The following is a 25120-nucleotide window of genomic DNA, read 5'->3' as shown; positions in this document are numbered from 1 at the left end:
CAGGGACAGTGAGGGGACAGGGACAGTGAGGGGACACAGGAACTCCTCCAGGTTACTGGGGACACGGGGACAGGGACAGTGAGGGGACAGGGACAGTGAGGGGACATGGGGACACAGGGACAGTGAGGGGACATGGAGGAACTCCTCCAGGTTACTGGGGACACGGGGACACGGACAGTGAGGGGACAGGGACAGTGAGGGGACAGGGACAGTGAGGGGACATGGGGACACGGACAGTGAGGGGACAGGGGGACACAGGGACAGGGTCAGTGAGGGGACATGGAAGAGCCCTCCAGGTTACTGGGGACACGGGGACACGGACAGTGAGGGGACACGGGGACAGGGACAGTGAGGGGACATGGGGACAGGGGGACACAGGGACATGGACAGTGAGGGGACATGGGGACAGGGACAGTGAGGGGACAGGGGGAGATGGTCTGTGAGGGGACATGGAGGAACTCCTCCAGGTTACTGGGGACATGGGGACACGGACAGTGAGGGGACACGGGGACAGGGACAGTGTGGGGACACAGGGACAGGGACAGTGAGGGGACAAGGGGACAGGGACAGTGAGGGGACATGGAGGGAACACAGGAAGCCCTCCAGGTTACTGGGGACACAGGGACACAGGGACACGGTCAGTGAGGGGACAGGGGGACACAGGGACAGTGAGGGGACATGGAGGAACTCCTCCAGGTTACTGGGGACAGGGTGACAGGGACAGTGAGGGGACAGGGGGACAGGGAGACATGGAGGGGACACAGGAAGCCCTCCAGGTTACTGGGGACACGGGGACAGGGACAGTGAGGGGACATGGGGACACAGGGACAGGGTCAGTGAGGGGACACGGGGACACGGGGACAGGGGGACATGGGGACACGGGGACAGGATCACCATGGGGACATGGAGGGGACACAGGAAGCCCTCCAGGTCACCATGGGGACATGGGGACACGGGGACAGGGTGAGCTTGGGGACACCAGAATTTGGTGGGACAGGAGGTGACAGGAGGTGACAGAAGGGACACGGGTGACACGGGGGGTGACCCAGGTGACACAGGTGACACGGGGGGTGACACAGGTGACACAGGTGACCCAGGTGACCCAGGGGACGCACTTGAAGCGCTCGGGTGTGAGGAAGTTGAGCAGGTGGAACAGCTCCTGCATGGGGACACAGGTGACACAGGGGGTGACAGAGGGGGGACAGGTGACACAGGTGACACAGGTGACCCAGGGGGTGACCCAGGTGACCCAGGGGACGCACTTGAAGCGCTCGGGTGTCAGGAAGTTGAGCAGGTGGAACAGCTCCTCCAGGTTGTTCTGCAGCGGGGTCCCCGTCAGCAGCAGCTTGTGCTCGATCTTGTACCCGTTCAGCACCCGGAAAAACTGCGGGGACACGGCCTCAGACACCCCAAAACCACCTGGGCACCCCCAGACGCACCTGGGGTGCCCCAAAACCACCTGGGGCACCCCAAAACCCACCTGGGGCACCCCAAAACCACCTGGGACACCCCAAAATACACCTGAGCACCCCAAAACACACCTGGGGCATCCCAAAATGCACCTGGGACACCCCAAAATACACCTGGGGCACCCCCAGATACAGCAGGAGTGCCCCAAAATGCACCTGGGGCATCCCAAAATACACCTGGGACACCCCAAAACCACCTGGGAACCCCCAGACACAGCAGGGGGGCCCCAAAATACACCTGGGGCACCCCAAATACACCTGGGCACCCCCAGATAGAGCAGGGGAGACCCAAAATGCAGCCAGGGCACCCCAAAACCACCTGGGCACCCCAAAATACACCTGGGGCACCCTCAGGGACACTAAAATCAGGGACCCTCGGGTTTTGGGGTGCCTCCCACTCACACCCCCAGCTTGTGGGGTGCCCCCAGCCCCATGCCCGGTTTTTGGGGTGCCCCCAGCCCCATGGATGGTTTTTGGGGTGCCCCCCACCTTGCTCTGGTTGTTCTTGAGCCTGTGGGCCTCGTCCACCACCAGGCAGGTACCCAACAATCCCCCAGCCCCATGGATGGTTTTTGGGGTGCCCCCAGCCCCATGCCCGGTTTTTGGGGTGCCCCCAGCCCCACACCCAGATTTCGGGGTGCCCCCCACCTTGCTCTGGTTGTTCTTGAGCCTGTGGGCCTCGTCCACCACCAGGCAGGCCCAGCGGATGGAGCCCAGCGCCGCCTGGTCGATGGTGATGAGCTCGTAGGACGTGAGCAGAACGTGGAACTTCACCTGGGCCTCGCGCTGCGGGCACGGGCACGGGCTCAGGGGGACCCCAAAACGGGGCACGGACACACAGGGAGCCCCAAACAGGGCACGGCCCCATAGGGGACCCCAAAGGTGGAAAAATCCCATCCAGAACCCCAAAAACCCATCCAGAACCCTCCAAACCCCACCCAGAACCCCAAAAACCCATCCAGAACCCCCCAAACCTCACCCAGAACCCCAAAAACCCACCCAGAACCCCAAAACCTCACCCAGAACTCCAAAAACCCTTCCAGAACCCCCAGAATCCTGCACTGCACCCCAAAACATGGAAAAACCCACCCAGAACCCCCAGAACCTCACCCAGAACCCTCCAAACCCCACCCAGAACCCCAAAAACCCACCCAGAACCCCAAAACCTCACCCAGAACCCCAAAACCTCACCCAGAACCCCAAAAACTGCCCCAAATCCCCCAAACCCACCCAGAACCCCAAAAACCCATCCAGAATCCCCCAAACCCATCCAGAACCCCAAAAACCCCCCCAAACCCCCCCAAACCTCACCCAGAACCCCAAAACATGGAAAAACTCCACCCTGGACCCCAAGGTGACCCAAGTGTCCAGGTGCCACCCCAGGTGCCACCCCCAGCTGTCCAGATGTCACCCTCAGGTGTCCAGGTGGCACCCAGGTGTCACCCAGCTGTCCAGGTGTCACCTGCAGGTGTCCCAGATGCCACCCAGGTGTCACCCACAGGTGTCCCAGTGTCACCCCACTGTCCCCCAGCTGTCCTGGTGCCACCCCCAGGTGTCCAGGTGCCACCCCACTGTCCCCCGGCTGTCCAGGTGTCACCCGCAGGTGTCCAGGTGCCACCCAGGTGCCACCCGTGGGTGTCCAGGTGTCACCCCCAGCTGTCCAGGTGGCACCCAGGTGTCACCCCCAGGTGTCCAGGTGCCACCCCACTGTCCCCCAGCTGTCCAGATGTCACCCCCAGGTGTCCAGGTGCCATCCCAGGTGTCACCCCCAGGTGTCCAGGTGCCACCCCACTGTCCCCCGGCTGTCCAGGTGCCACCCGCAGTTGTCCAGGTGCCACCCCACTGTCCCCCAGCTGTCCAGGTGCCACCCAGGTGCCACCCGCAGGCGTCCCAGGTGTCCCCAGGCCTCACCTTCATCTTGAAGGCCTTCTTGCCGCCCTTCATGGCGTTGTCGTCGAAGGAGAACTCGTTCTCGCGGATGATGGCCCTGCTGTCCTTGTCCCCCGTGTAGGTGACAACGTAGAAGGCCGGGGCCCACATCTGGAACTCGCGCTCCCAGTTGATGATGGTGGAGAGCGGCGCGCTGACGAGGAACGGGCCCTTGGTGTGGCCCTGGGGGACACTGTGTCACATGGGGACACGCCCTGGGGACACTGTGTCACACCACGGGGACAGGGGACACATGGGGACACGGGGAATGGGCCCTTGGTGTGGCCCTGGGGGACACTGTGTCACATGGGGACAGCCCTGGGGACACTGTGTCACATGGGGACACACGGGGACAGGGGACAGCCCTGGGGACACTGTGTCACACCATGGGGACAGCCCTGGGGACACTGTGTCACATGGGGACAGCCCTGGGGACACTGTGTCACACCACGGGGACAGCCCTGGGGACACTGTGTCACATGGGGACAGCCCTGGGGACACTGTGTCACACCATGGGGACAGCCCTGGGGACACTGTGTCACATGGGGACAGCCCTGGGGACACTGTGTCACATGGGGACACACGGGGACAGGGGACAGCCCTGGGGACACTGTGTCACACCATGGGGACACGCCCTGGGGACACTGTGTCACACCACAGGGACAGGGGACAGCCCTGGGGACACTGTGTCACACCATGGGGACAGCCCTGGGGACACTGTGTCACATGGGGACACACCCTGGGGACACTGTGTCACACCATGGGGACAGCCCTGGGGACACTGTGTCACATGGGGACACATGGGGACAGCCCTGGGGACACTGTGTCACATGGGGACACACGGGGACAGGGGACAGCCCTGGGGACACTGTGTCACATGGGGACACAGGGGACAGCCCTGGGGACACTGTGTCACATGGGGACACACGGGGACAGGGGACAGCCCTGGGGACACTGTGTCACATGGGGACACAGGGGACAGCCCTGGGGACACTGTGTCACACCATGGGGACACAGGAACGGTTACTGGGGGTGGCCCTGGGGGACCTCGGAGAGGGCCACACGTGTCCCCAGTGAGTGACCCCAGTGACCACATGGATGACCCCAGGCCCACGTGGATGATCCCAATGACCACGTGGATGAGCCCAGGCCCACATGAGTGACCCCAGGCCCACATGGATGACCCAAGTGACCACATGAGTGACCCCAGTGACCACATGAATCACCTCAGGCCTACATGGATGACCCTATGACCATGTGGATGACCCCAGGCCTACGTGTATGACCCCAGGCCCACGTGGACGACCCCAGTGACCACATAGATGACCCCAGGCCTACATGGATGACCCCAATGACCACATGGATGACCCCAGGCCCACGTGGATGATCCCAATGACCACATGAGTGACCCCAGGCCCACATGGATGACCCTAATGACCACATGGATGACCCAATGACCACGTGGATGACCCCAGGCCCACGTCGATGACCCCAGGCCCACATGAGTGACCCCAGTGACCAGGCAGGTGCCCTCAGGGGCGCCCTCACCTCCTTGTAGAGCGAGTAGAGGAAGACGATGGTCTGGATGGTCTTGCCCAGCCCCATCTCGTCGGCCAGGATGGTGTCGGTGCTCTGCGCCCACGAGAAGCGCAGCCAGTTCAGCCCCTCCAGCTGGTACAGGTGCAGCGTGCCCCCCGTGGCCGTGATGAAGCGCGGCTGCGTCTCGTACTTCACCGTGGGCTGCGGGGACACGGCTGTCACCGGGGGGGACACGCCACCATGGGCACCTCCATGGGGATGGAGGGGTCAGGGGGATCAGGGGAACCGGGTTTGGGGGGGACATGGCTGTCACCAGGGGGGGACACAGCACCCACAATGTCCCCACGGGGATGGAGGTGACACAGGGCTCAGGGGAACCAGGTCTGGGGGGGACACAGCTGTCACCAGGGGGGACACGCCACCCAAAACGTCCCCAGAGGGATGGAGGGGTCAGGGGGATCAGGGGAACTGGGTTTGGGGGGACACGGCTGTCACCGGGGGGGGACACGCCACCATGGGCACCTCCATGGGGATGGAGGTGACACAGGGATCAGGTGTGTGACAGGAACCGGGTTTGGGGGGGACACGGCTGTCACTGGGGGGGACACGCCACCATGGGCACCTCCATGGGGATGGAGGGGTCAGGGGGATCAGGGGAACCGGGTTTGGGGGGACACGGCTGTCACCATGGGGGACACGCCACCCACAACGTCCCCGTGGGGATGGAGGGGTCAGGGGGCTCAGGGGAACTCAGGTGTGTCACAGGAACTGGGTTTGGGGGGACACGGCTGTCACCGGGGGGGACACGCCACCCACAACGTCCCCATGGGGATGGAGGTGACACAGGGATCAGGGGAACTCAGGTGTGTCACAGGAACTGGGTTTGGGGGGGACTCAGGTGTTCAGGACACCCCAAAAACCCCCATGGGGCTGGAGGTGTCACAGGGCTCAGGTGGGCTCAGGGGAACCAGGTTTGGGGGAACTCAGGACACCCCAAAAACCCCCATGGGGCTGGAGGTGTCACAGGGCTCAGGTGGGCTCAGGGGAACCAGGTTTGGGGGGGACTCAGGTGTCCAGGAATGTCCCCAAAGGCTCCCCCAGTTTTTGGGGTGCCCAGCTTTGGGGTGCCTGGGTTTTTGGGGTGCCCAGGTGTCCGGGAATGTCCCCAAAGGCTGCCCCAGGTTTTGGGGTGCCCAGGTTTGTGCTACCCAGTTTTTGGAGTCCCCAGTTTTTGGGATGCCCGGGTTGAGGGTCCCCAGTTTTTGGGGTCCCCAGTTTTTGGAGTGCCCAGGTTTGAGGGTCCCCACTTTTGGAGGTGCCCAGTTTTTGGGGTCCCAGCTTTTGGGGTCCCAGTTTTTGGGGTCCCACTTTTGGGGGTGCCCAGTTTTTGGGGTCCCCAGTTTTTGGGGTCCCCAGTTTTTGGAGTGCCCACTTTTGGGGGTCCCAGTTTTTGGGGTCACTCACGTCGTTGGTGGGTGAGTCGGGGGGCCCCTCCCCTGGCGTCTCCTTCTTCTTCTTCTTGTAACGGCGGGGCTGGGCCGGGTCCTCCCCCATGAACACCTCCCTGGGGACACCGGGGACATCAGGGGACATCAGGGGACACCAGGGGACATCAGGGGACACCTTGTAACCCCTGTGTCCCTCCCAGTGTCCCCAGTGTCCCTCCCAGTGTCCCTCACTGATGTTTCCAGTAGGCACATCCCTGTAACCCCAATGTCCCCCTGATGTCCCTGGTGTCCCCCCAGTGTCCCTCCTACTGTCCCCTCAGTGTCCCCAGTGTCCCTCACTGATGTTTCCAGTATGCACATCCCTGTATCCCCAGTGTCCCTCCCAGTGTCCCCAGTGTCCCTCACTGGTGTTTCCAGTATGCACATCCCTGTATCCCCCATATCCCCCATATCCCCCCGATGTCCCCAGTGTCCCCTCAGTGTCCCCAATGTCCCCAATGTCCCTCCACCGGTGTTTCCAGTATGCACATCCCTGTATCCCCCATATCCCCCCAATGTCCCCAGTGTCCCCAGTGTCCCCTCAGTGTCCCCAGTGTCCCCAATGTCCCCTCACCGGTGTTTCCAGTATGCACATCCCTGTAACCCAAATTTCCCCAGTGTCCCCTCAGTGTCCCCAATGTCCCCTCACCGGTGTTTCCAGTATGCACATCCCTGTATCCCCAGTGTCCCCTCAGTGTCCCCTCAGTGTCCCTTCACCGGTGTTTCCAGTATGCACATCCCTGTATCCCCAGTGTCCCCAGTGTCCCCTCAGTGTCCCCAATGTCCCCTCACCGGTGTTTCCAGTACGCCAGCTTGTGCAGGTCGTAGTCGGGGATGGGCATCTCGTCCTCCTCCCAGGTGGCCTGGTCGTAGGGCAGGTCCCGCCACTTCACCAGGTAGTGGTACTGCCCCTTCCGGTCCACGCTGCGCGGCACCGCGTCACCCGGGGTATGGGGACAGTGGGGACAGCATGGGGACAGCACGGGGACAGCACGGGGACACCCAGGGTATGGGGACACGCAGGGCATGGGGACAGCACGGGGACACCCAGGGCACCGCGTCACCCGGGGTATGGGGACGGTGGGGACAGCATGGGGACACCCAGGGTACGGGGACACCATGGGGACACAGCAGGGACAGCACGGGGACAGCACGGGGACACCCAGGGTATGGGGACACGCAGGGCACGGGGACAGCACAGGGACACCCAGGGCACCGCGTCACCCGGGGCACAGGGACAGCACGGGGACACCGCGGGGACAGCACGGGGACAGCACAGGGACAGCACAGGGACACCCAGGGTATGGGGACACGCAGGGCATGGGGACAGCACGGGGACACCCAGGGCACCGCATCACCCGGGGTATGGGGACAGTGGGGACAGCATGGGGACATCACGGGGACACCCAGGGTACAGGGACACCATGGGGACACAGCAGGGACAGCACGGGGACAGCACAGGGACAGCATGGGGGCACCACGGGGACAGCACGGGGACAGCACAGGGACACCCAGGGCACCACGTCACCCGGGGCACGGGGACAGTGGGGACAGCATGGGGACAGCACAGGGACAGCACGGGGACACCCAGGGTATGGGGACACGCAGGGCATGGGGACAGCACGGGGACACCCAGGGCACCGCGTCACCCGGGGCACGGGGACGGTGGGGACAGCACAGGGACAGCACGGGGACACCCAGGGTACGGGGACACGCAGGGCACCGCGGCACCCGGGGCACAGGGACACCGCGGGGACAGCACGGGGACAGCACAGGGACACCCAGGGCACCGCGTCACCCGGGGCACGGGGACAGTGGGGGACAGCACAGGGACACCGCGGGGACAGCACAGGGATAGCACGGGGACAGCACGGGTATGGGGACACACAGGGCACGGGGACAGCACAGGGACACCCAGGGCACCGCGTCACCCGGGGCACAGGGACACCATGGGGACACCGCAGGGACACTGAGGGACAGTGGGGACACCGCAGGGACAGCCAGGGCACCGCGTCACCCAGGGCACAGGGACAGTGGGGACACTGCAGGGACAGAGGGGACAGCCAGGGCACCGTGTCACCCGGGGCACAGGGACACCATGGGGACACAATGGGGACACAGCAGGGACAGAGGGGACAGCCAGGGCACCGTGTCACCCGGGGCACAGGGACACCATGGGGACACAATGGGGACACAGCAGGGACAGAGGGGACAGCCAGGGCACCGTGTCACCCGGGGCACAGGGACACCATGGGGACACCGCAGGGACACTGAGGGACAGGGGGGACACAGCAGGGACAGCCAGGGCACCGCGTCACCCAGGGCACGGGGACAGTGGGGACACCGCAGGGACAGAGGGGACAGCCAGGGCACCGTGTCACCCGGGGCACAGGGACACCATGGGGACACAATGGGGACACAGCAGGGACACAGCAGGGACAGACAGGGCACCGCGTCCCCCAGGGCACAGGGACAGTGGGGACATGCAGGGACAGTAGGGACAAAGGGCACCCAAGGGCAGTGGGGGACAATGGGCACCCAGGGGACAATGGGGACAAGAAGCACCCAGGGGACAATGGAACGGTGGTGACACCAGGCACCCAAGGACGTGTGGCACCATGGGGACATCAGGCACTCAGAGGACACCCATGGGGACAACTGAGTGTCCCCAAGGGCATGGGGCACCCATGGGTGACACTGGGCACCCCTGGGGACACGGGGACAGCCAGCAGCACCAAGGGACCCAGCAGGGAGTGTCACTGCCACCAGGGTGTGGGTGACAGCAGGGGACTGAAAGGGACACAAGTGCCACCAGGGGTCAGCAGGGACAGGGACAATGGGGTCACGTGGGGACACAGAGGGGACACAGGGACAGGACACGGGGTCACCTGGGGACACGGAGGGGACATGGGGACAGCTGGGGACACGGAATGCAAATGAGGCCACTTGGGGACAGAGTCACACGGAGGGGTCACTCGGGGACAGGGACACGTGGAGGGGTCACGTGAGGACACGGAGGGGACAGAGCCACACGGAGGGGACACGGGGTCACTCGGGGACAGGGACACGTGGAGGGGACATCGGGGACAGTGCCTGGTGGCACTTGGGGACAGTGCCTGGAATGTCCCCATGGGTGCCACCGATGTCCCCAAACCCCCCCTCGGCCACTCTCCTCACCCATCCTGCTGTCCCCTGTCCTCAGGGGATATGGGGGTGCCCCAGGAGGGTCTGGGGTGCCCTGGGGGATATTCTGGGGGTGCCCTGGATGGGATTTGGGGTGCCCTGGATGGGATTTGGGGTGCCCTGGGTGGATATTTTGGGGTGCCCTGGATAGGATTTGGGGTGCCCTGGGTGGATATTTTGGGGTGCCCTGGATGGGATTTGGGGTGCCCTGGATGGGATTTGGGGCTCCCAGGGAAATGTGGCGTGCCCTGGGGGGTATTTGGGGGTGCCCTGGGTGGGATATTTGGGGGTGACCTGGATGGGATATTTTGGGGGTGCCCTGGGTGATGTTTTGGGGTGCCCTGGGGGATATTTGGGGGTGCCCTGAGGGATATTTTGGGGGTGCCCTGGGGGGGATATTTGGGGTGCCCTGAGGGATATTTATGGGTGCCCTGGGTGGGATATTTGGGGGTGCCCTGGGGGATATTTTGGGGTGCCCACCTGTGGTTGATGATGCGGTGCACCGTCATCCACTCGGGTTTGGTGCCGTAGTGGCAGAAACACCCCAGGGGGATTTGGGGTGCCCTGGGGGATATTTTGGGGGTGCCCTGGGGGATATTTTGGGGGTGCCCTGGATGATATTTTGGGGGTGCCCTGGATGGGATTTGGGGTGCCCTGGGGGATATTTTGGGGGTGCCCTGGATGATGTTTTGGGGGTGCCCTGGGGGATATTTTGGGGGTGCCCTGGATGATGTTTGGGGGTGCCCTGGGGGATATTTTGGGGGTGCCCTGGATGATATTTTGGGGTGCCCTGGATGATATTTTGGGGATGCCCTGGATGATGTTTGGGGGTGCCCTGAGGGATATTTGGGGGTGCCCTGGATGATGTTTTGGGGGTGCCCTGGATGATGTTTTGGGGGTGCCCTGGATGATGTTTTGGGGTGCCCTGGGGGATATTTTGGGGTGCCCACCTGTGGTTGATGATGCGGTGCACCGTCATCCACTCGGGTTTGATGCCGTAGCGGTAGAACCGCTCCTCCATGCCCCCGAAAAGGGGGTCCCCCCCCGCCCCCCGTTTCTCGCTCTTGGGGTCGTCGTCCCCGGAGCCGTAGTCCAGGGGAGGGGGCTCGTCCATGTCGTTCTTGCGCTGGTAGTTGCGGTACATCACCAGGTGGAAGATCTCCAGCTGCGCCCCGAAACCAAAGGGGACACCCCAAAGTTAGAGAGGACACCCCAAAGTTAGAGGGAATCACCCCAAAGTTAAAGGGGGACGGCTCAAAGTTAGAGGGGACACCCCAAAGTTAAAGGGAATAACCCAAAGTTAGAGAGGATACCCCAAAATTAAAGGGGGACGGCTCAAAGTTAGGGGGGACACCCCAAAATTAGAGAGGATACCCCAAAGTTAAAGGGAATCATCCCGAAATTTAGAGCATCCCAAAGTTAGAGAGGGCATCCCAAAGCTAAGTGTGGAATCCCCCCCATATTTTGGGGTATCCCCCCAGGATTTTGGGGTGTTCCCCCAGGATTTTGGGGTTCCCCCGATGTTTTGGGGTCGTACCTGCAGCTCCTTGATCCAGGAGCAGTGCCAGTAGAGCAGCCCCACCCATGCTGAGTCCCCCCAGGTGCCCAGGTGTTCCCCCCCTACTTTGGGGTATCCCCCCAGGATTTTGAGGTGTTCCCCCAGGATTTTGGGGTTCCCCCCGATGTTTTGGGGTGCCCCAGGTGTACCTGCAGCTCCTTGATCCAGGAGCAGTGCCAGTAGGACAGCCCCACCCACTTGACGAAGAACTCTCGCTCCGAGCGGCCCTGCAGGGCCTGGGGGGGCCCCTCCTGAGCCTGGGGGGCCCCGGGTGGGGCCACGGGGGCGGGGGGCTCCCCCCAGCGCCAGTAGAGGATCTTCTGTACACGGCCCTTCAGCACGGGGCACTGCGGGGACAGGGGACACTGCTGGGGACACTGCTGGGGACATTGGTGTCCCCATGTCCCTCAATGTCCCCCCACAGGATCTTCTGTACACGGCCCTTCAGCACGGGGCACTGCGGGGACAGGGGACACTGCTGGGGACATTGGGGACATTGGTGTCCCTGGGAGCTCACAGTGTCCCCATGTCCCCCCACAGGATCTTCTGTACACGGCCCTTCAGCACGGGGCACTGCGGGGACAGGGGACACTGCTGGGGACACTGCTGGGGACATTGGGGACATCAAGGGGAGGAGGGCAGAGGGCTGTGTCCCGAGGTGGGCTCTGAGCTGTCCCCATGTCCCCACAGTGTCCCCAATGTCCCCCAATGTTCCTACAGTGTCCCCATGTCCCCTCAATGTCCCCATGTCCCCACAGTGTCCCCATGTCCTCAGACTGTCCCCATGCCCCCCTGTCCCTGCATTCCCCTATGTCCCCTCATTGTCCCCATGTCCTGCAGTGCCTCTCCAGGTCCCCGTGTCCCCATATCCCCTCACATCCCCATGTCCCCAGTGTCCCCAGTGTCCCCATGTCCCCATGTCCCCAGTGTCCCTGCTGTCCCCATGTCCCCACAGTGTCCCCATGTCCCCAGTACCGTGCAGCGGGGACAGAGCCACTCGCCGTTGGGGACCTCGGGCAGGGGCGGGTTCAGGCAGTGGATGTGGTACGAGGACACGCAGGCGTCGCAGCACAGCAGCTCGCCGCCGTCCTTGCACACGCGGCAGTACTCCATGTGGTCATCTTCCTCCTCCTTCTCGCCCTCCTCCTCCTCCTCTTCTTCCTCCTCCTCCTCCTCCTTGGCCTCCCACTGAACGCCTTCTTTCTCCTGGGGACGGCTTGGGGTCAGAGGGGTGACACCAAAACACCGGGGAAGGGAACAAAACAGCCCCTAGAGACCCCAAAACACCAGGGAATGACCCCAAAACAGCCCCTGGGACACCCAAACCTCCAGGGAATGACCCCAAAACAGCCCCTGGAGACCCCAAAACACCAGGGAACGACCCCAAAACAGCCCCTGGGACACCCAAACCTCCAGGGAATGGCCCCAAGGACTCCCAGGATGCCCTAAATCACCTCCAAACCCCCTCTAACCTCCCCTTAAAAACCCCCAGCATCCCCTCAAGCCCCCCAGGATGCCCCTTAGGGACCCCCAACCCCATCCCAATCCCCCCAGGATGCCACTAGACCCCCTCCAGGATGCCCCCAGTGCCCCCCAATCCCCTCAGAATGCCCCTAGATCCCCCCAGGATGCCCCAGGTCCCCTCAGAATGCCCCTAGATCCCTCCCTAGGATACCCCCAGTTCCCTCCCAGTGCCCCCCAATCCCCTCAGAATGCCCCTAGATCCCCTCCAGGATGCCCCCAGTGTCCCCCAGCTCCATCCCAATCCCCTCAGGACCCCCAGTTCCCTCCCAGTTCCCTCCCAGTGCTCCCAGTGCCCCCCAATCCCCTCAGGATGCCCCCAGTTCCCTCCCAGTGCCCCCAGTGCCCCCCAGCTCCATCCCAATCCCCTCAGCATGCCCCCAGTCCCCTCCTAGTCCCCTCCCAGTCCCCTCCCAGTGCCCCCCGGTGTCCCCGGTGCGGCGCTCACGCAGTGGGGGCAGCTCCAGCGTCCCTCGGGGGCGCGGTCCAGCTCGGGGTCCAGGCACACCAGGTGGTAGGCGCGGGGGCAGGTGTCACACAGGATGATCTCCCCGCCCTGCTGGCACACCTCGCAGTAATCCTGGTGGTCGGTCTCGTAGCCATCGCCCTCCTCCTCGGGGCCCGGCCCTGCGGGGACAGCGACAGGGCTGGCGCTGCGGGCACTGCTGGGACCCTGGCACTGCTGGCACTGCTGGCACTGTGGGGACCCTGGCACTGCGGGGACCCTGGCACTGCGGGGACCCTGGCACTGCTGGCACTGCGGGGACCCTGGAACTGTGGGGACCCTGGCACTGCGGGGACCCTGGCACTGCTGGCACTGCGGGGACCCTGGCACTGTGGGGACCCTGGCACTGCGGGGACCCTGGCACTGCTGGCACTGCTGGCACTGCGGGGACCCTGGCACTGCGGGGACCCTGGCACTGCGGGGACCCTGGCACTGCAGGGACCCTGGCACTGCTGGCACTGTGGGGACCCTGGCACCCTGGCACTGCTGCCACCCTGGCACTGCGGGGAGCCTGGCACTGCTGGCACTGCGGGGACCCTGGCACTGCTGGCACTGCTGGTGCTGCTGGTGCTGCTGGCACCCTGGCACTGTGGGGACCCTGGCACTGCTGGTGCTGCTGGCACTGCTGGCACTGCAGGCACTGTGGGGACCCTGGCACTGCTGGCATCCTGGCACTGCTGGTGCTGCTGGTGCTGCTGGTGCTGCTGGCACTGCGGCCATCGCAGCCCCCCAGAGGGTGTGGGGGCAATGAGGGCATTGGGGACAGGGATGGGGACACTGGGGGAACTGGAGATGGGGACATGGGGACACTGGGGGAACTGGGGACAGGGATGGGGACATTGGAGGAATTGGGGATGGGGACACTGGGGACAGGGATGGGGACACTGGGGGAACTGGGGAAGGGGACACTGGCGGACACTGGGGATGGGGCTGAGAGGTACTGGGGACAGGGATGGGGACATGGGAACAAGGTTGGGGACACAAGGATGGGACTGGGGACACAGGGACAGGGCTGAGAACATGGGGACAGCGTTGGGAACACGGGAACAGGGTTGGGGACACAGGAACAGGGTTGGGGACATGGGGACAGGGTTGGGGACACAGGAACAGCGCAGGTGACACCTTGGGGACACCTCTCAAAGGACCCCCCCCAGCCACCACCACCGGGCTGGAACCAGAGCCAGAACCGCAGCCCCCGCTCGGGGCAGGGGGACACCCGTGGGGTCTGGGGACCCCGGGTGACACCTTGGGGACACTCAGGGACGCTTGGGGACACTCAGGGACACTCACCCTTCTTCTTCTTGCGGCCGGGGCGGCCCCGTTTGAGCTTCTTGAGGCGCGTGCTGGGGTCGGGGCGGGGGGCGGCCCCCAGCACCCCGGGGCTCTCGGCGTCCGACTCCTCCTCGGCCTCACCCGCGTCCTCGCTCTGCACGGGGACACAGGGGACAGCAGGGGACAGAGGGGACAGCAGGGACAGAGGGGACAGCAGGGACATGAGGGGACAGCAGGGACAGAGGGGACAGCGGGGACATGAGGGGACAGCAGGGACAAGTGCCCCATCCCATGTGCCCATCCTCAGTGTCCCTGGGTGTCCCCAGTCTCAGTGTCCCCAGTGTCCCCTGCCCTGTCCCCCAGTGCTTGCAGTGTCCCCTGCCCTGTCCCCCAGTGTCCCCCAGTGCCACTCACCGAGCTGCTCTTCTTGCGTTTTCCTCCCAGCACTCCCAGTTTGATCTTGAGCGGGGCCATCTTCCTGCCCTTCATCTTCCTCTTCAGCTCGGGCACCCGCGGGCTCTTGCTGCGCTTCTTGTGCCCGGGGCCTGGGGGGCACCACGGCTCAGGGACCCCCAAGCAGCCCAGGGGATCCCCCAAACTCCCCCCAGAGACCCCCAAAGTCCCCCAGGTTGAGGAGGGGTCTCTGTCCCCCACCTTTGCCCTCCTTGGTCTTGGCCTTGCGCAGCGGCGGCGGCGGCGCCTTGGGGATACCCCCAAACCTCCAAACCTCCAAACCCCTCAACCCCAAACCACCCAATGACTCCCCAAACTCCCCCCCAATGACTCCCAAACCCCCCCCCCCCCAGGTTGAGGAGGGGTCTCTGTCCCCACCTTTGCCCTCCTTGGTCTTGGCCTTGTGCAGGGGCAGAGGCGGCGCCTCGGGGGTACCCCCAAACCCCCCCAAACCCCCCCAGAGACCCCCAAACCCCCCCAATGACTCCCCAAGCCCCCCCAGGTTGAGGAGGGGTCTCCCCACGTTTTCCCTCCTTGGTCTTGGCCTTGCGCAGTGGCAGTGGCGGCGCCTCAGGGGTACCCCCAAACCCCCCCAATGACTCCCCAAGCCCCCCCCAGGTTGAGGAGGGATCTCTCTCCCCACCTTTGCTCTCCTTGGTCTTGGCCTTGTGCAGGGGCAGAGGCGGCGCCTCGGGGGTACCCCCAAACCCCCCCAAACCCCCTCAAACTCCCCCCCAATGACTCCCCAAGCCCCCCCCCAGGTTGAGGAGGGGTCTCTGTCCCCACCTTTGCCCTCCTTGGTCTTGGCCTTGCGCAGCGGCGGCGGCGGCGCCTCGGGGGCCACGCTGGCCACGGCTGCCGACACCTGCTCGGCCACGGCGGCTGCTGCGGCCGCTGCAGCGGCGGCCACGGCGGCGGCCGAGCCCTTGAAGGGGTTGTTGGCGCTGAACTCCCTCCACTTGGCGCCCAGGATGGTCATCATCTTGGACATGGGGATCTTGGGGTTCTTCTTGGCGATCAGGGGCCTGCAGAGAGACAGAGGGGGGCAAAGGGGTCAGGGGTGGTGGGGCAGAAGGGAGGGGAGAGGTCTGGAAACTGGGGGGTGGCACAATGGACATTGTGGGGTGGATGATGGACACTGTGGGGTGGCACCATGGACACTGTGGGGTGGCACAATGGACACTGTGGGGTGGCACCATGGACACTGTGGGGTGGCACCATGGACACTGTGGGGTGGCACCATGGACATTGTGGGGTGGCACCATGGACACTGTGGGGTGGCACCATGGACACTGTGGGGTGGATGATGGACACTGTGGGGTGGCACCGTGGGCACTGTGGGGTGGCACAATGGACATTGGGGGGTGGCACCATGGACACTGTGGGGTGGATGATGGACACTGTGGGGTGGCACCATGGACATTGGGGGGTGGCACCATGGACATTGTGGGGTGGATGATGGGCACAGAGTGGCCTGGGGTGGGCCAGGGTCAGTCAGGATGGCCTTGGGGTCACTCGGGATCCCTGGGGTCTCTTGGGATGGCCCTGGGGTCACTCAGGATCCAGGAGTGGCCTTGGGGTCACTCAGGATGGTCCCCGTGGTCACTCAGGATCCAGGAGTGGCCTTGGGGTCACTCAGGATGGTCCCCGTGGTCACTCAGGATCCAGGGGTGGCCATGGGGTCACTCAGGACCCTCAGGTGTCCCTGCCCAGGTCCCTGAGGTGTCCCCCAGCACCTCAGGGGCACCCCCAGACCCTGGGATAACTCAAAAGGACCCTCCCAAAACCCTGAAGTGTCCCCAAACCCCTAGAGGGACCCAGAGGGACCCAGAGGGACCCCGGGGTGCCCCCAAACCCCCAGAGGGACCCAGAGGGACCCCGGGGTGCCCCCAAACCCCCAGAGGGACCCCGGGGTGCCCCCAGCCCCACCTCATGAACTGGCTGAAGGCCTTGTAGTTGGTGAGGGTGTGATAATCCTCCTCGGTGAACACGTGGTCAACGTCCTCCAGCCCCCAGGCCCCCAACAGCTGCGCCGAGGATTTCTGCTCCACCGCCTGCGAGGGGACACCGGGGACATTGGGGACATTGGGGACACCAGGGGGACATTGGGGACATTGGGGGGACATGAGGGGACATTGGGGGGACATGGGGGACATTGGGGACACCAGGGGGATGGACATCAGGGGGACATTGGGGACATTGGGGACATTGGGGACATGGGGGAACATGGGGGACATTGGGGACACCGGGGAGACATTGGGGACACCAGAGGGACATGGGGGACACCAGGGGGACACGGGGGACATGGGGGGACACGGGGGACATGAGGGGCATGGGGGACACCAGGGGGATGGACATCAGGGGGACACCAGAGGGACATGGGGGACACCAAGGGGACATGGGGAACATTGGGGACATCAAGGGGACATGGGGGGACATGAGGGGACACCAGGATGGGGAGAAACACCAGGAACAGAAATGAAGAGAAGGAAACACCTCAGGACCCCCATGAGGACCCCAGGAAGGTCTGGGACCCCCATGAGGACCCCAGACAATGACAGAACCCCCCAAAAGGTGTTGGGATCCCTTTGAGGACCCCAAACAATGACAGAACCCCCCAAAAGGTGCTGGGACCCCCATGAGGACCCCAGACAGTGACAGAACCCCCCAAAAAGTGCTGGGATCCCTTTGAGGACCCCACACAGTGACAGAACCCCCCAAAAGGTGCTGGGATCCCTTTGAGGACCTCACACAAGTGTTGGGACACCCACAGAACCCCCCCAAAAGGTGCTGGGCCCCCCCAGAACCCCCATTTCCCAGCACAGGGGGTGCCCCCAGTGCCCCCCCAACCCTGAGGAGCCCCCCCAGGCCGTACCTTGACCTTCTGCCCCCCCTCATCGTCGGCCTTTTTCCTCCTCTTGGTTTTCTTCTCCTTCTTCTCGCGGTGCTTCCGCCGCCGCTTCCGCGCCGCCCCGCCCGAGTCGCTGCCGCCGCTCTCCGACTTCTCCCGGTACTCCTCCCGTGGGTACTCGTCCCTCTCGGACTCCAGCTCATCCTCGCTCACCTGGGGAACCCCAAAAACACCTCAAAAACACCCCAAAAACAGCGCAAAACACCCTAAAAATACCCCAAAACTGTCAGTGAAACTTAGAGCCCTGAGCCACCCCTGGTACTCCTCCCGTGGGTACTCGTCCCTCTCTGATTCCAGCTCATCCTCGCTCACCTGGGGAACCCCAAAAACACCTCAAACTACCCCAGAAACACCCCAAAAACACCCAAAAAACACCCCAAAAACACCCCCAAAACCACCCCAAAACTGTCAGTGGAACTTAGAGCCCCCTTGGTCACCCTGAGAGCCCTGAGCCACCCCTGGTACTCCCGTGGGTACTCATCCCTCTCGGACTCCAGCTCATCCTCGCTCACCTGGGGAACCCCAAACACACCTCAAAAACACCCCAAAAACAGCGCAAAACACCCTAAAAATACCCCAAAACTGTCAATGAAACTTAGAGCCCTGAGCCACCCCTGGTACTCCTCCCGTGGGTACTCGTCCCTCTCGGACTCCAGCTCATCCTCGCTCACCTGGGGAACCCCAAACACACCTCAAACTACCCCAGAAACACCCCAAAAACATCCCAAAAACACCCCAAAACCACCCCAAAAATACCCCAAAAACACTCCAAAACTGTGAGTGAACCTGAGAACCCCCCTCAGTCACACCAGGTCTCTGTCAGGCACCCTTAGACCCCCATCAGTCATCCCAGAGACCCCCATCAGCCATCCCCAAACCCTGTCACCTGTCCCCAGACACCATCACCTGTCCCTAACCCCATCCATTGTCCCCAGATCCTGTCCCCTGTCCCTGACCCCACCCATTGTCCCTAAACCCTGTCACCTGTCCCTACCCATTGTACCCAAACTCTGTCACCTGTCCCCAAACCCTGTCACCTGTCCCCAGACGCCATCACCTGTCCCTAACCCCATCCATTGGGGACAGACCCTGTCACCTGTCCCCTGACCCCACCCATTGTCCCCATCCCTGTCCCCTGTCCCTGACCCCACCCACTGTCCCCAAACCCTGTCCCCTGTCCCTGAGCCCACCCCCTGTCCCCATCCCTGTCCCCTGTCCCTGTCCCTGTCCCCTGTCCCAGCAGCACCCACCAGTTTTTTCCGTTTCCGGGGTTTCCCGGGTTTGTTTTCCTTCTGTTTCCGGGGGCCCCTTTTCTTCTTCTTCACCCCCAGGGCCCCCTCGAGGCCCCGCAGCAGCTCCTCGTCACCATCTGTGGGGACACGGGGACATCGGCCGTGGGACAGGGACGGGGACAGGGATGGGACAGGGATGGGGACAGGGCAGGGATAGGGATGGGACAGGATGGGGACAGGGATGGGGGCAGGGCAGGGACAGGATGGGGACAGGGATAGGGACAGGATGGGGACAGGGGTGGGGACAGGGATGGGGACACGGATGGGGACAGGGATGGGGACAGGGTGGGACAGGGATGGGGACAGGGCAGGGATAGGGATGGGACAGGATGGGGACAGGGATGGGACAGGGATGGGGACAGGGCAGGGATAGGGATGGGACAGGATGGGGACAGGGATGGGGGCAGGGCAGGGACAGGATGGGGACAGGGATAGGGACAGGATGGGGACAGGGGTGGGGACAGGGATGGGGACAGGGATGGGGACAGGGATGGGGACAGGGCAGGGACAGGGATGGGGACAGGATGGGGACAGGGACAACGGCAGGATGGGGATAAAATAGGGACAGGGACAGGGGACAGCAGTGTCACCGTCACAGCAACCAAACACTGGGGACACTGTGACAGTGACCAAACAGCAGCAGAGGATTCCCCAAACCTCACATGGGGACAGCGGTGACACTGTGACAGCAGTGACACTGTGACAGTGACCAAGAGATGGCAGAGGATTCCCTGACCCTCACGTGGGGACAGCAGTGACACTGTGACAGTGACCAAGCCCTGGTGACACTGTGACAGTGATCAAAGGATGGCAGAGCATTCCCCAGCTCTCACTCTGGGGACAGCAGTGACACTGTGACAGTGACCAAAGGATGGCAGAGGATTCCCTGCCCCTCATGTGGGGACAGCAGTGACACCATGACAGTGACCAAGCACCGGTGACACCGTGACAGTGACCAAGCCCTGGTGACACTGTGACAGTGATCAAAGGATGGCAGAGCATTCCCCAGCTCTCACTCTGGGGACAGTGGTGACACTGTGACAGTGACTGATGGATGGCAGAGGATTTCCCAGCCACTGGGCCCAGGGGACAGCAGTGACACCATGACAGTGACCAAGCACTGGTGACACTGTGACAGTGACCAAGAGATGGCAGAGGATTCCCTGACCCTCATGTGGGGACAGCAGTGACACCGTGACAGTGACTGATGGATGGCAGAGGATTTCCCAGCCACTGGGCCCAGGGGACAGCGGTGTCACCGTGACAGTGACCAAGAGATGGCAGAGGATTCCCCAAACCTCACGTGGGGACAGCGGTGACACTGACCAAGCACCGGTGACACTGTGACAGTGACCAAGCACCAGCAGAGCATTCCCCAGCTCTCACTCTGGGGACAGCAGTGACACTGTGACAGTGACCAAGAGATGGCAGAGGATTTCCCAGCCACTGAGCCCAGGGGACAGCAGTGACACCACGACAGTGACCAAGAGATGGCAGAGCATTCCCTGGCCCTCACTTGGGGACAGCAGTGACACCGTGACACTGCCCTGCTCTCACATGGGGACAGCGGTGACACCGTGACGCTGCCCTGCTCTCACATGGGGACAGCAGTGACACCGTGACGCTGCCCTGCTCTCACATGGGGACAGCAGTGACACCGTGACACTGCCCTCCTCTCTCTCTGGGGACAGCAGTGACACCGTGACACTGCCCTGCTCTCACATGGGGACAGCGGTGACACCGTGACACTGCCCTCCTCTCTCTCTGGGGACAGCAGTGACACCGTGACACTGCCCTGCTCTCACTCTGGGGACAGCGGTGACACCGTGACGCTGCCCTGCTCTCACATGGGGACAGCGGTGTCACTGTGACACTGCCCTCCTCTCACTCTGGGGACAGCGGTGTCACTGTGACGCTGCCCTGCTCTCACATGGGGACAGCAGTGACACCGTGACACTGCCCTGCTCTCACTCTGGGGACAGCGGTGACACCGTGACGCTGCCCTGCTCTCACATGGGGACAGCGGTGTCACCAGCCGCCAGCAGAGGATTCCCCAGGCCCTCCCATGGGGACACCGCCGGTGTCACGGTGACGGTGACCAAGCGCCAGCAGAGGATTTCCCCAGCCCTTGGCCGAGGGCCACCGGCATCCCCGTGTGACAGGCAGGGGCCATTCCCGCGGCCCCGTTGTCCCCGGGGCGGTGACACCGCATCCGCGGCACGGCCCGGGGGCTGTCCCCGCCGCTCTGGTGACACGGAGGTGTCACAAGCGTCACCTCTGCCAGCCGCGGCCACGGCCCCCGCGGGTCCCCGTAAATCACCCCCAGGGTGTCCCCAAGGGAGGGGGACACACACGCACACACACACGAGGAGGGCGGGGGGGTGCCAGCGGGTGCCAGCCTTGGCGTGGGGACAGGAAGCGACACCCGGCGCCGCCGGGGTCACATTCCAGCCTAATCCCTTGGCAGCGCCGCCTGCCAGCCCCGGGCGGCCGGGCCGGGCGCCGGGACCACCGGCAGCGCCGGCCCCGCGGGGCCGCAAAGGCCCCAAATCCAACAGGCCCCAAATCCAAAAGGCCCCAAATCCAACAGGCCCAAAACCCAAAAGGCCCCAAATCCAAAAGGCCCCAAATCCAACAGGCCCAAAATCCAAAAGGCCCGAAAATCTCCTTTTTTTTTCTTTTTCCGCCCGTTTTTTTTGTTGTTTTTTGGGTTTTTTTTTTTTACCATGGCGGCAGCGCCGAGGCCCAGCCCGCGCTGTTCCCCCTCCCCTCCCCTCCCTCCCTCAGCGCTGCTCGCTTTTCCAAATTCCCCTTTTCTGCGCTTTTTGAACCCAAACCATCACCTGGGGGTGTTGCCGGGGACACGCGGCCGCTGGCGGGGATGGGGCCGAGCCCTTGCGGACCCGATCCTGCCATTTTTAATTTATTTTTTTGGGGTGTTTTTTTTATTTTCAGCCCCCCCAAATCCAAACTCTCCCCCCCCACCCCGGGCCCCACCATCGGACATGCGCGGGGAGCCGGGGCGCGTTGGCAAAGCATCAACCAGAATTTTCCACACACGTGACGCTCCCACTCCCCGCACCTCGAGAGAAAAAAAGGGGAAAAAAAACCCCCGAAAAACGCCGAAAAAACAAAAAAAAAAACCGCTCGGGGAAAGGGGAGGGGGGGGAGCGGGAGCCGCGATCCTAAAGTGAAACCCCCCCCCCCTCTTCCCTGGGTGGATGAAGGGAGAGAGAAATGAGGGGAAAATGGTGGAAATTGGAAATGAAACGGTGAAAGGAGGAGGAGGAGGAAAGGGGGGGGGATAGGTGGAAAAATGGAAAAAATGTAGCAAAAACCACAATAAAAAAAAAAAAGCAAAAAAAAAAAGCAAAAAAGGGGGAGTGATTCCGGCAAAGGGGAGGAAGGAGTTGGAACAAAGAAAGAGGGAGGGGAGCTCCAAAATGGGGGGGAAAAGGGAAAATCTGGGGGAAGAGGCACAGCGGGGACTGAGGCGCCGCTGCCCCCGCGCCGCAGAAATCCCCGATTTTGGGGCTTTTTTTGGGGTGTTTCCTCCCAGTTTTCCCGCAGCTGCTGGCGCTGGAGCAGCCGGCCAGGCCTTTGCTCAAGAAACTTGGTGCCAAGTGTGGAAAATCTCAAGTTTAGGTTTGATTTATTTGGGATTTTTGGAAGGGAAAATTCGCTCGGTTTGGGTGCTCCCAGCCCTACCCCAGGCCGGCTGCGGAGCTGCCGCGGCCTCGCCATTGTTCTCTGCTGAAAACGGCAAAAATCGGGAAAAAAGGATTAAAAAAAAAACCCCAAACCAACAAGTTTCAGCTGGGGAGGAGAGGGAGGAGTTGGTTTCCCGCTGGGAAAATGGGGAAAAAATGTTATTTCACCTCAAATCCGGGCAGAGAGGCCAGGCCGCTGCTGATCCGGGGGGGGGAAAGGTTCAAAATGAGCAAAATTTCTGCTCCAGGGGGGGAAATGTTGATAAAAATGGGGATTTGGGGGGTTAGGAGGAGGAAAAAGTGGAAATAAAAAGGGGGATTGGGGGTGTTTGGGGGAGGAAAAAGGGGAAAAATGAGGATTTGGGGTGGTGGGAGGTGGGGCAAGTTTTAAAAAGTGGATTTGGGGTTGGGTTTGGGGGTGGTTGTGGGTCCCACATGGGGTTTTGAGGGAAAAAGAATTCAGGAATTGGCCCAAAAGTGCAGAAAAAGCCAAAGGGAAAGGTGGGGAAGCAGCAGCAGAAAGGGAGATTTGGGAGATTTGCCCATTTCTGAGGGGTTTGGGAAAAAGGGAGGTGAAAACTCCAATTGCTTCATTTCTGAGCTTTTCTGTTAAATCTCTGTGCCCATTTGGAGAGGGTTAAAATCCAGTTTTGCCCCATTTTGGAGCATTTTTGGTGAGCTCTGTCATGCAGATGTAGCAATTCCCGAGCACCGTGGGGGGAAAAGTCCCGAATTTCCTCATTTTTGAACAGTCCTGGGGAAAAGCAGGAGTTGGAATTCCAAAACTGATCCATTTCTAAGCTTTGCCAGAAACACAAATTGTTCTAAAAGCTGAATTTACTCATCCTTGGGAGCTCCAAAATCCACATTTACCCCATTTCTGAGCATTTGGGGGGGGAAAAAAAGGAGACCAAAACACAAATTTACCAAATTCTGGGCATTTCAGGGCCAAGGAAAAGGTTCCAAACCCAGATTTAACCCTTTTTTTTTTGGAGGGGAAAAAGGGGGAAGTAACCCCAAAATTTACTCATTTTCAACCTTTTTGGGAAAAATAAAGCTTCAAAAATGTGAATTTATCCCCTTCTGAGCCTTTTCAAAGCAACTGGCTTCACTTTAAAGCTGATTTTTTTAACCAAACTGAGCTCTCTGGGCTTTGAGATGCCTTTTTCCCCTCATCAATTTGAAAAAAAAAATCCAAGAAATTTAATTCAGAAGGGAAAATAAAACCTCTTCATTTCAGACAAAAATGGTCAATTTTAGTGCCCCACTTGATGGAAAAGCAGCAGCAAAGGTGTTTGAACCCCCCACGCTGGGAATGAGTGTGTGAAAAATGGGAATTTTGGTGCTAAATTCTATTTTTTTTCCCCTATTTTAACCCACAGGAGGAGTTCTCATTGAAGGGATGGAGGCACCAAACCCCCCCCCAAACGGGGCTGGAATTTGGGGTGAACACCCAGAGGTGGTTGGTAAATAAAAGAAATCCTGATAAAATGTGATAAAAATGCAATAAAACAATAAAACCCCAAATAAAAGCGGCTCCCAGAGGGGACAAGGGTGACACCTGAGGCCATCTGAGGCCATGGGGCACCCAAACACCTCAAAATGGGGTAAAACAATCGGGTCAGGGTCCTGGAAGGGGAGAAACTGCCCCCAAACACCTCAAAATGGGGTAAAACAACTGATCAGGGTCCTGGAAGGGGAGAAACAGCCCCCAAACACCTCAAAATGGGGTAAAACAACGGATTCAGGTCCTGGAAGGGGAGAAACAGCCCCCAAACACCTCAAAATGGGGTAAAACAACGGATTCAGGTCCTGGAAGGGGAAAACAGCCCCCAGACAGCTCAAAATGGGGTAAAACAAATGGGTCAGGGTCCTGGAAGGGGAAAACAGCCCCCAAACACCTCAAAATGGGGCGCAACAGCCAACCTGGGTCCTGTCAGATACCTACAGCACCCATGACCCCAAAATGTGGGGTGCTACAGCCACCTTGGGTCCTGGAAGGTACCTACAGCCCCCAACACCCCCCAAAACAGCCACTCTGGGTCCTGTCAGATGCACAGCAACAGCCATCACCCCACACGAGGGGGTCAGATCCCAATTTGGGTCCTGGCAGGGACACAGCAGGCCCTGTCATGTTTGCTGTGGGGTTCAACACCCACTTTGGGTCCTGGCAGGGAACCACTGACCCCCATCACGGGGTCAGATCCCAATTTGGGTCCTGGCAGGGACACAGCAGGCCCTGTCATGTTCGCTGTGGGGTTCAACACCCACTTTGGGTCCTGGCAGGGAAC

General features: G+C 61.9%; 1 protein-coding gene across 2 annotated transcripts in view; it reads right to left on the bottom strand.

Moving 5' to 3' along the window:
* The window catches only part of CHD3 (chromodomain helicase DNA binding protein 3), a 50856-nt gene that overhangs the window by 23281 nt on the left and 2455 nt on the right, over positions 1 to 25120 (bottom strand). Inside the window, exons 2-19 of one of the 2 annotated variants that reach the window (XM_071420097.1) lie at positions 19078 to 19185; positions 17792 to 17980; positions 16846 to 16970; positions 15735 to 15941; positions 15532 to 15551; positions 15118 to 15171; positions 14878 to 15008; positions 14482 to 14617; positions 13135 to 13313; positions 12141 to 12371; positions 11315 to 11512; positions 10558 to 10772; positions 7217 to 7348; positions 6402 to 6501; positions 4947 to 5138; positions 3381 to 3581; positions 2118 to 2255; positions 1263 to 1384 (exon numbers count right to left, since the gene is read on the bottom strand). In XM_071420097.1, coding sequence (XP_071276198.1) covers positions 1263 to 1384; positions 2118 to 2255; positions 3381 to 3581; positions 4947 to 5138; positions 6402 to 6501; positions 7217 to 7348; positions 10558 to 10772; positions 11315 to 11512; positions 12141 to 12371; positions 13135 to 13313; positions 14482 to 14617; positions 14878 to 15008; positions 15118 to 15171; positions 15532 to 15551; positions 15735 to 15941; positions 16846 to 16970; positions 17792 to 17980; positions 19078 to 19185 — 2678 coding nt within the window. Of the gene's footprint in view, positions 1 to 1262; positions 1385 to 2117; positions 2256 to 3380; positions 3582 to 4946; positions 5139 to 6401; positions 6502 to 7216; positions 7349 to 10557; positions 10773 to 11314; positions 11513 to 12140; positions 12372 to 13134; positions 13314 to 14481; positions 14618 to 14877; positions 15009 to 15117; positions 15172 to 15531; positions 15552 to 15702; positions 15942 to 16845; positions 16971 to 17791; positions 17981 to 19077; positions 19197 to 25120 lie in introns of both variants that reach the window. The other variant, XM_071420096.1, reaches the window with a different exon arrangement.

The sequence above is a fragment of the Agelaius tricolor genome, unplaced genomic scaffold (assembly GCF_023055355.1).
Source record: "Agelaius tricolor isolate 1412-34295 unplaced genomic scaffold, bAgeTri1.0.p SCAF_125, whole genome shotgun sequence".
NCBI lineage: Eukaryota > Metazoa > Chordata > Aves > Passeriformes > Icteridae > Agelaius > Agelaius tricolor.
This window is presented reverse-complemented; position numbering and strand designations above follow the sequence as displayed.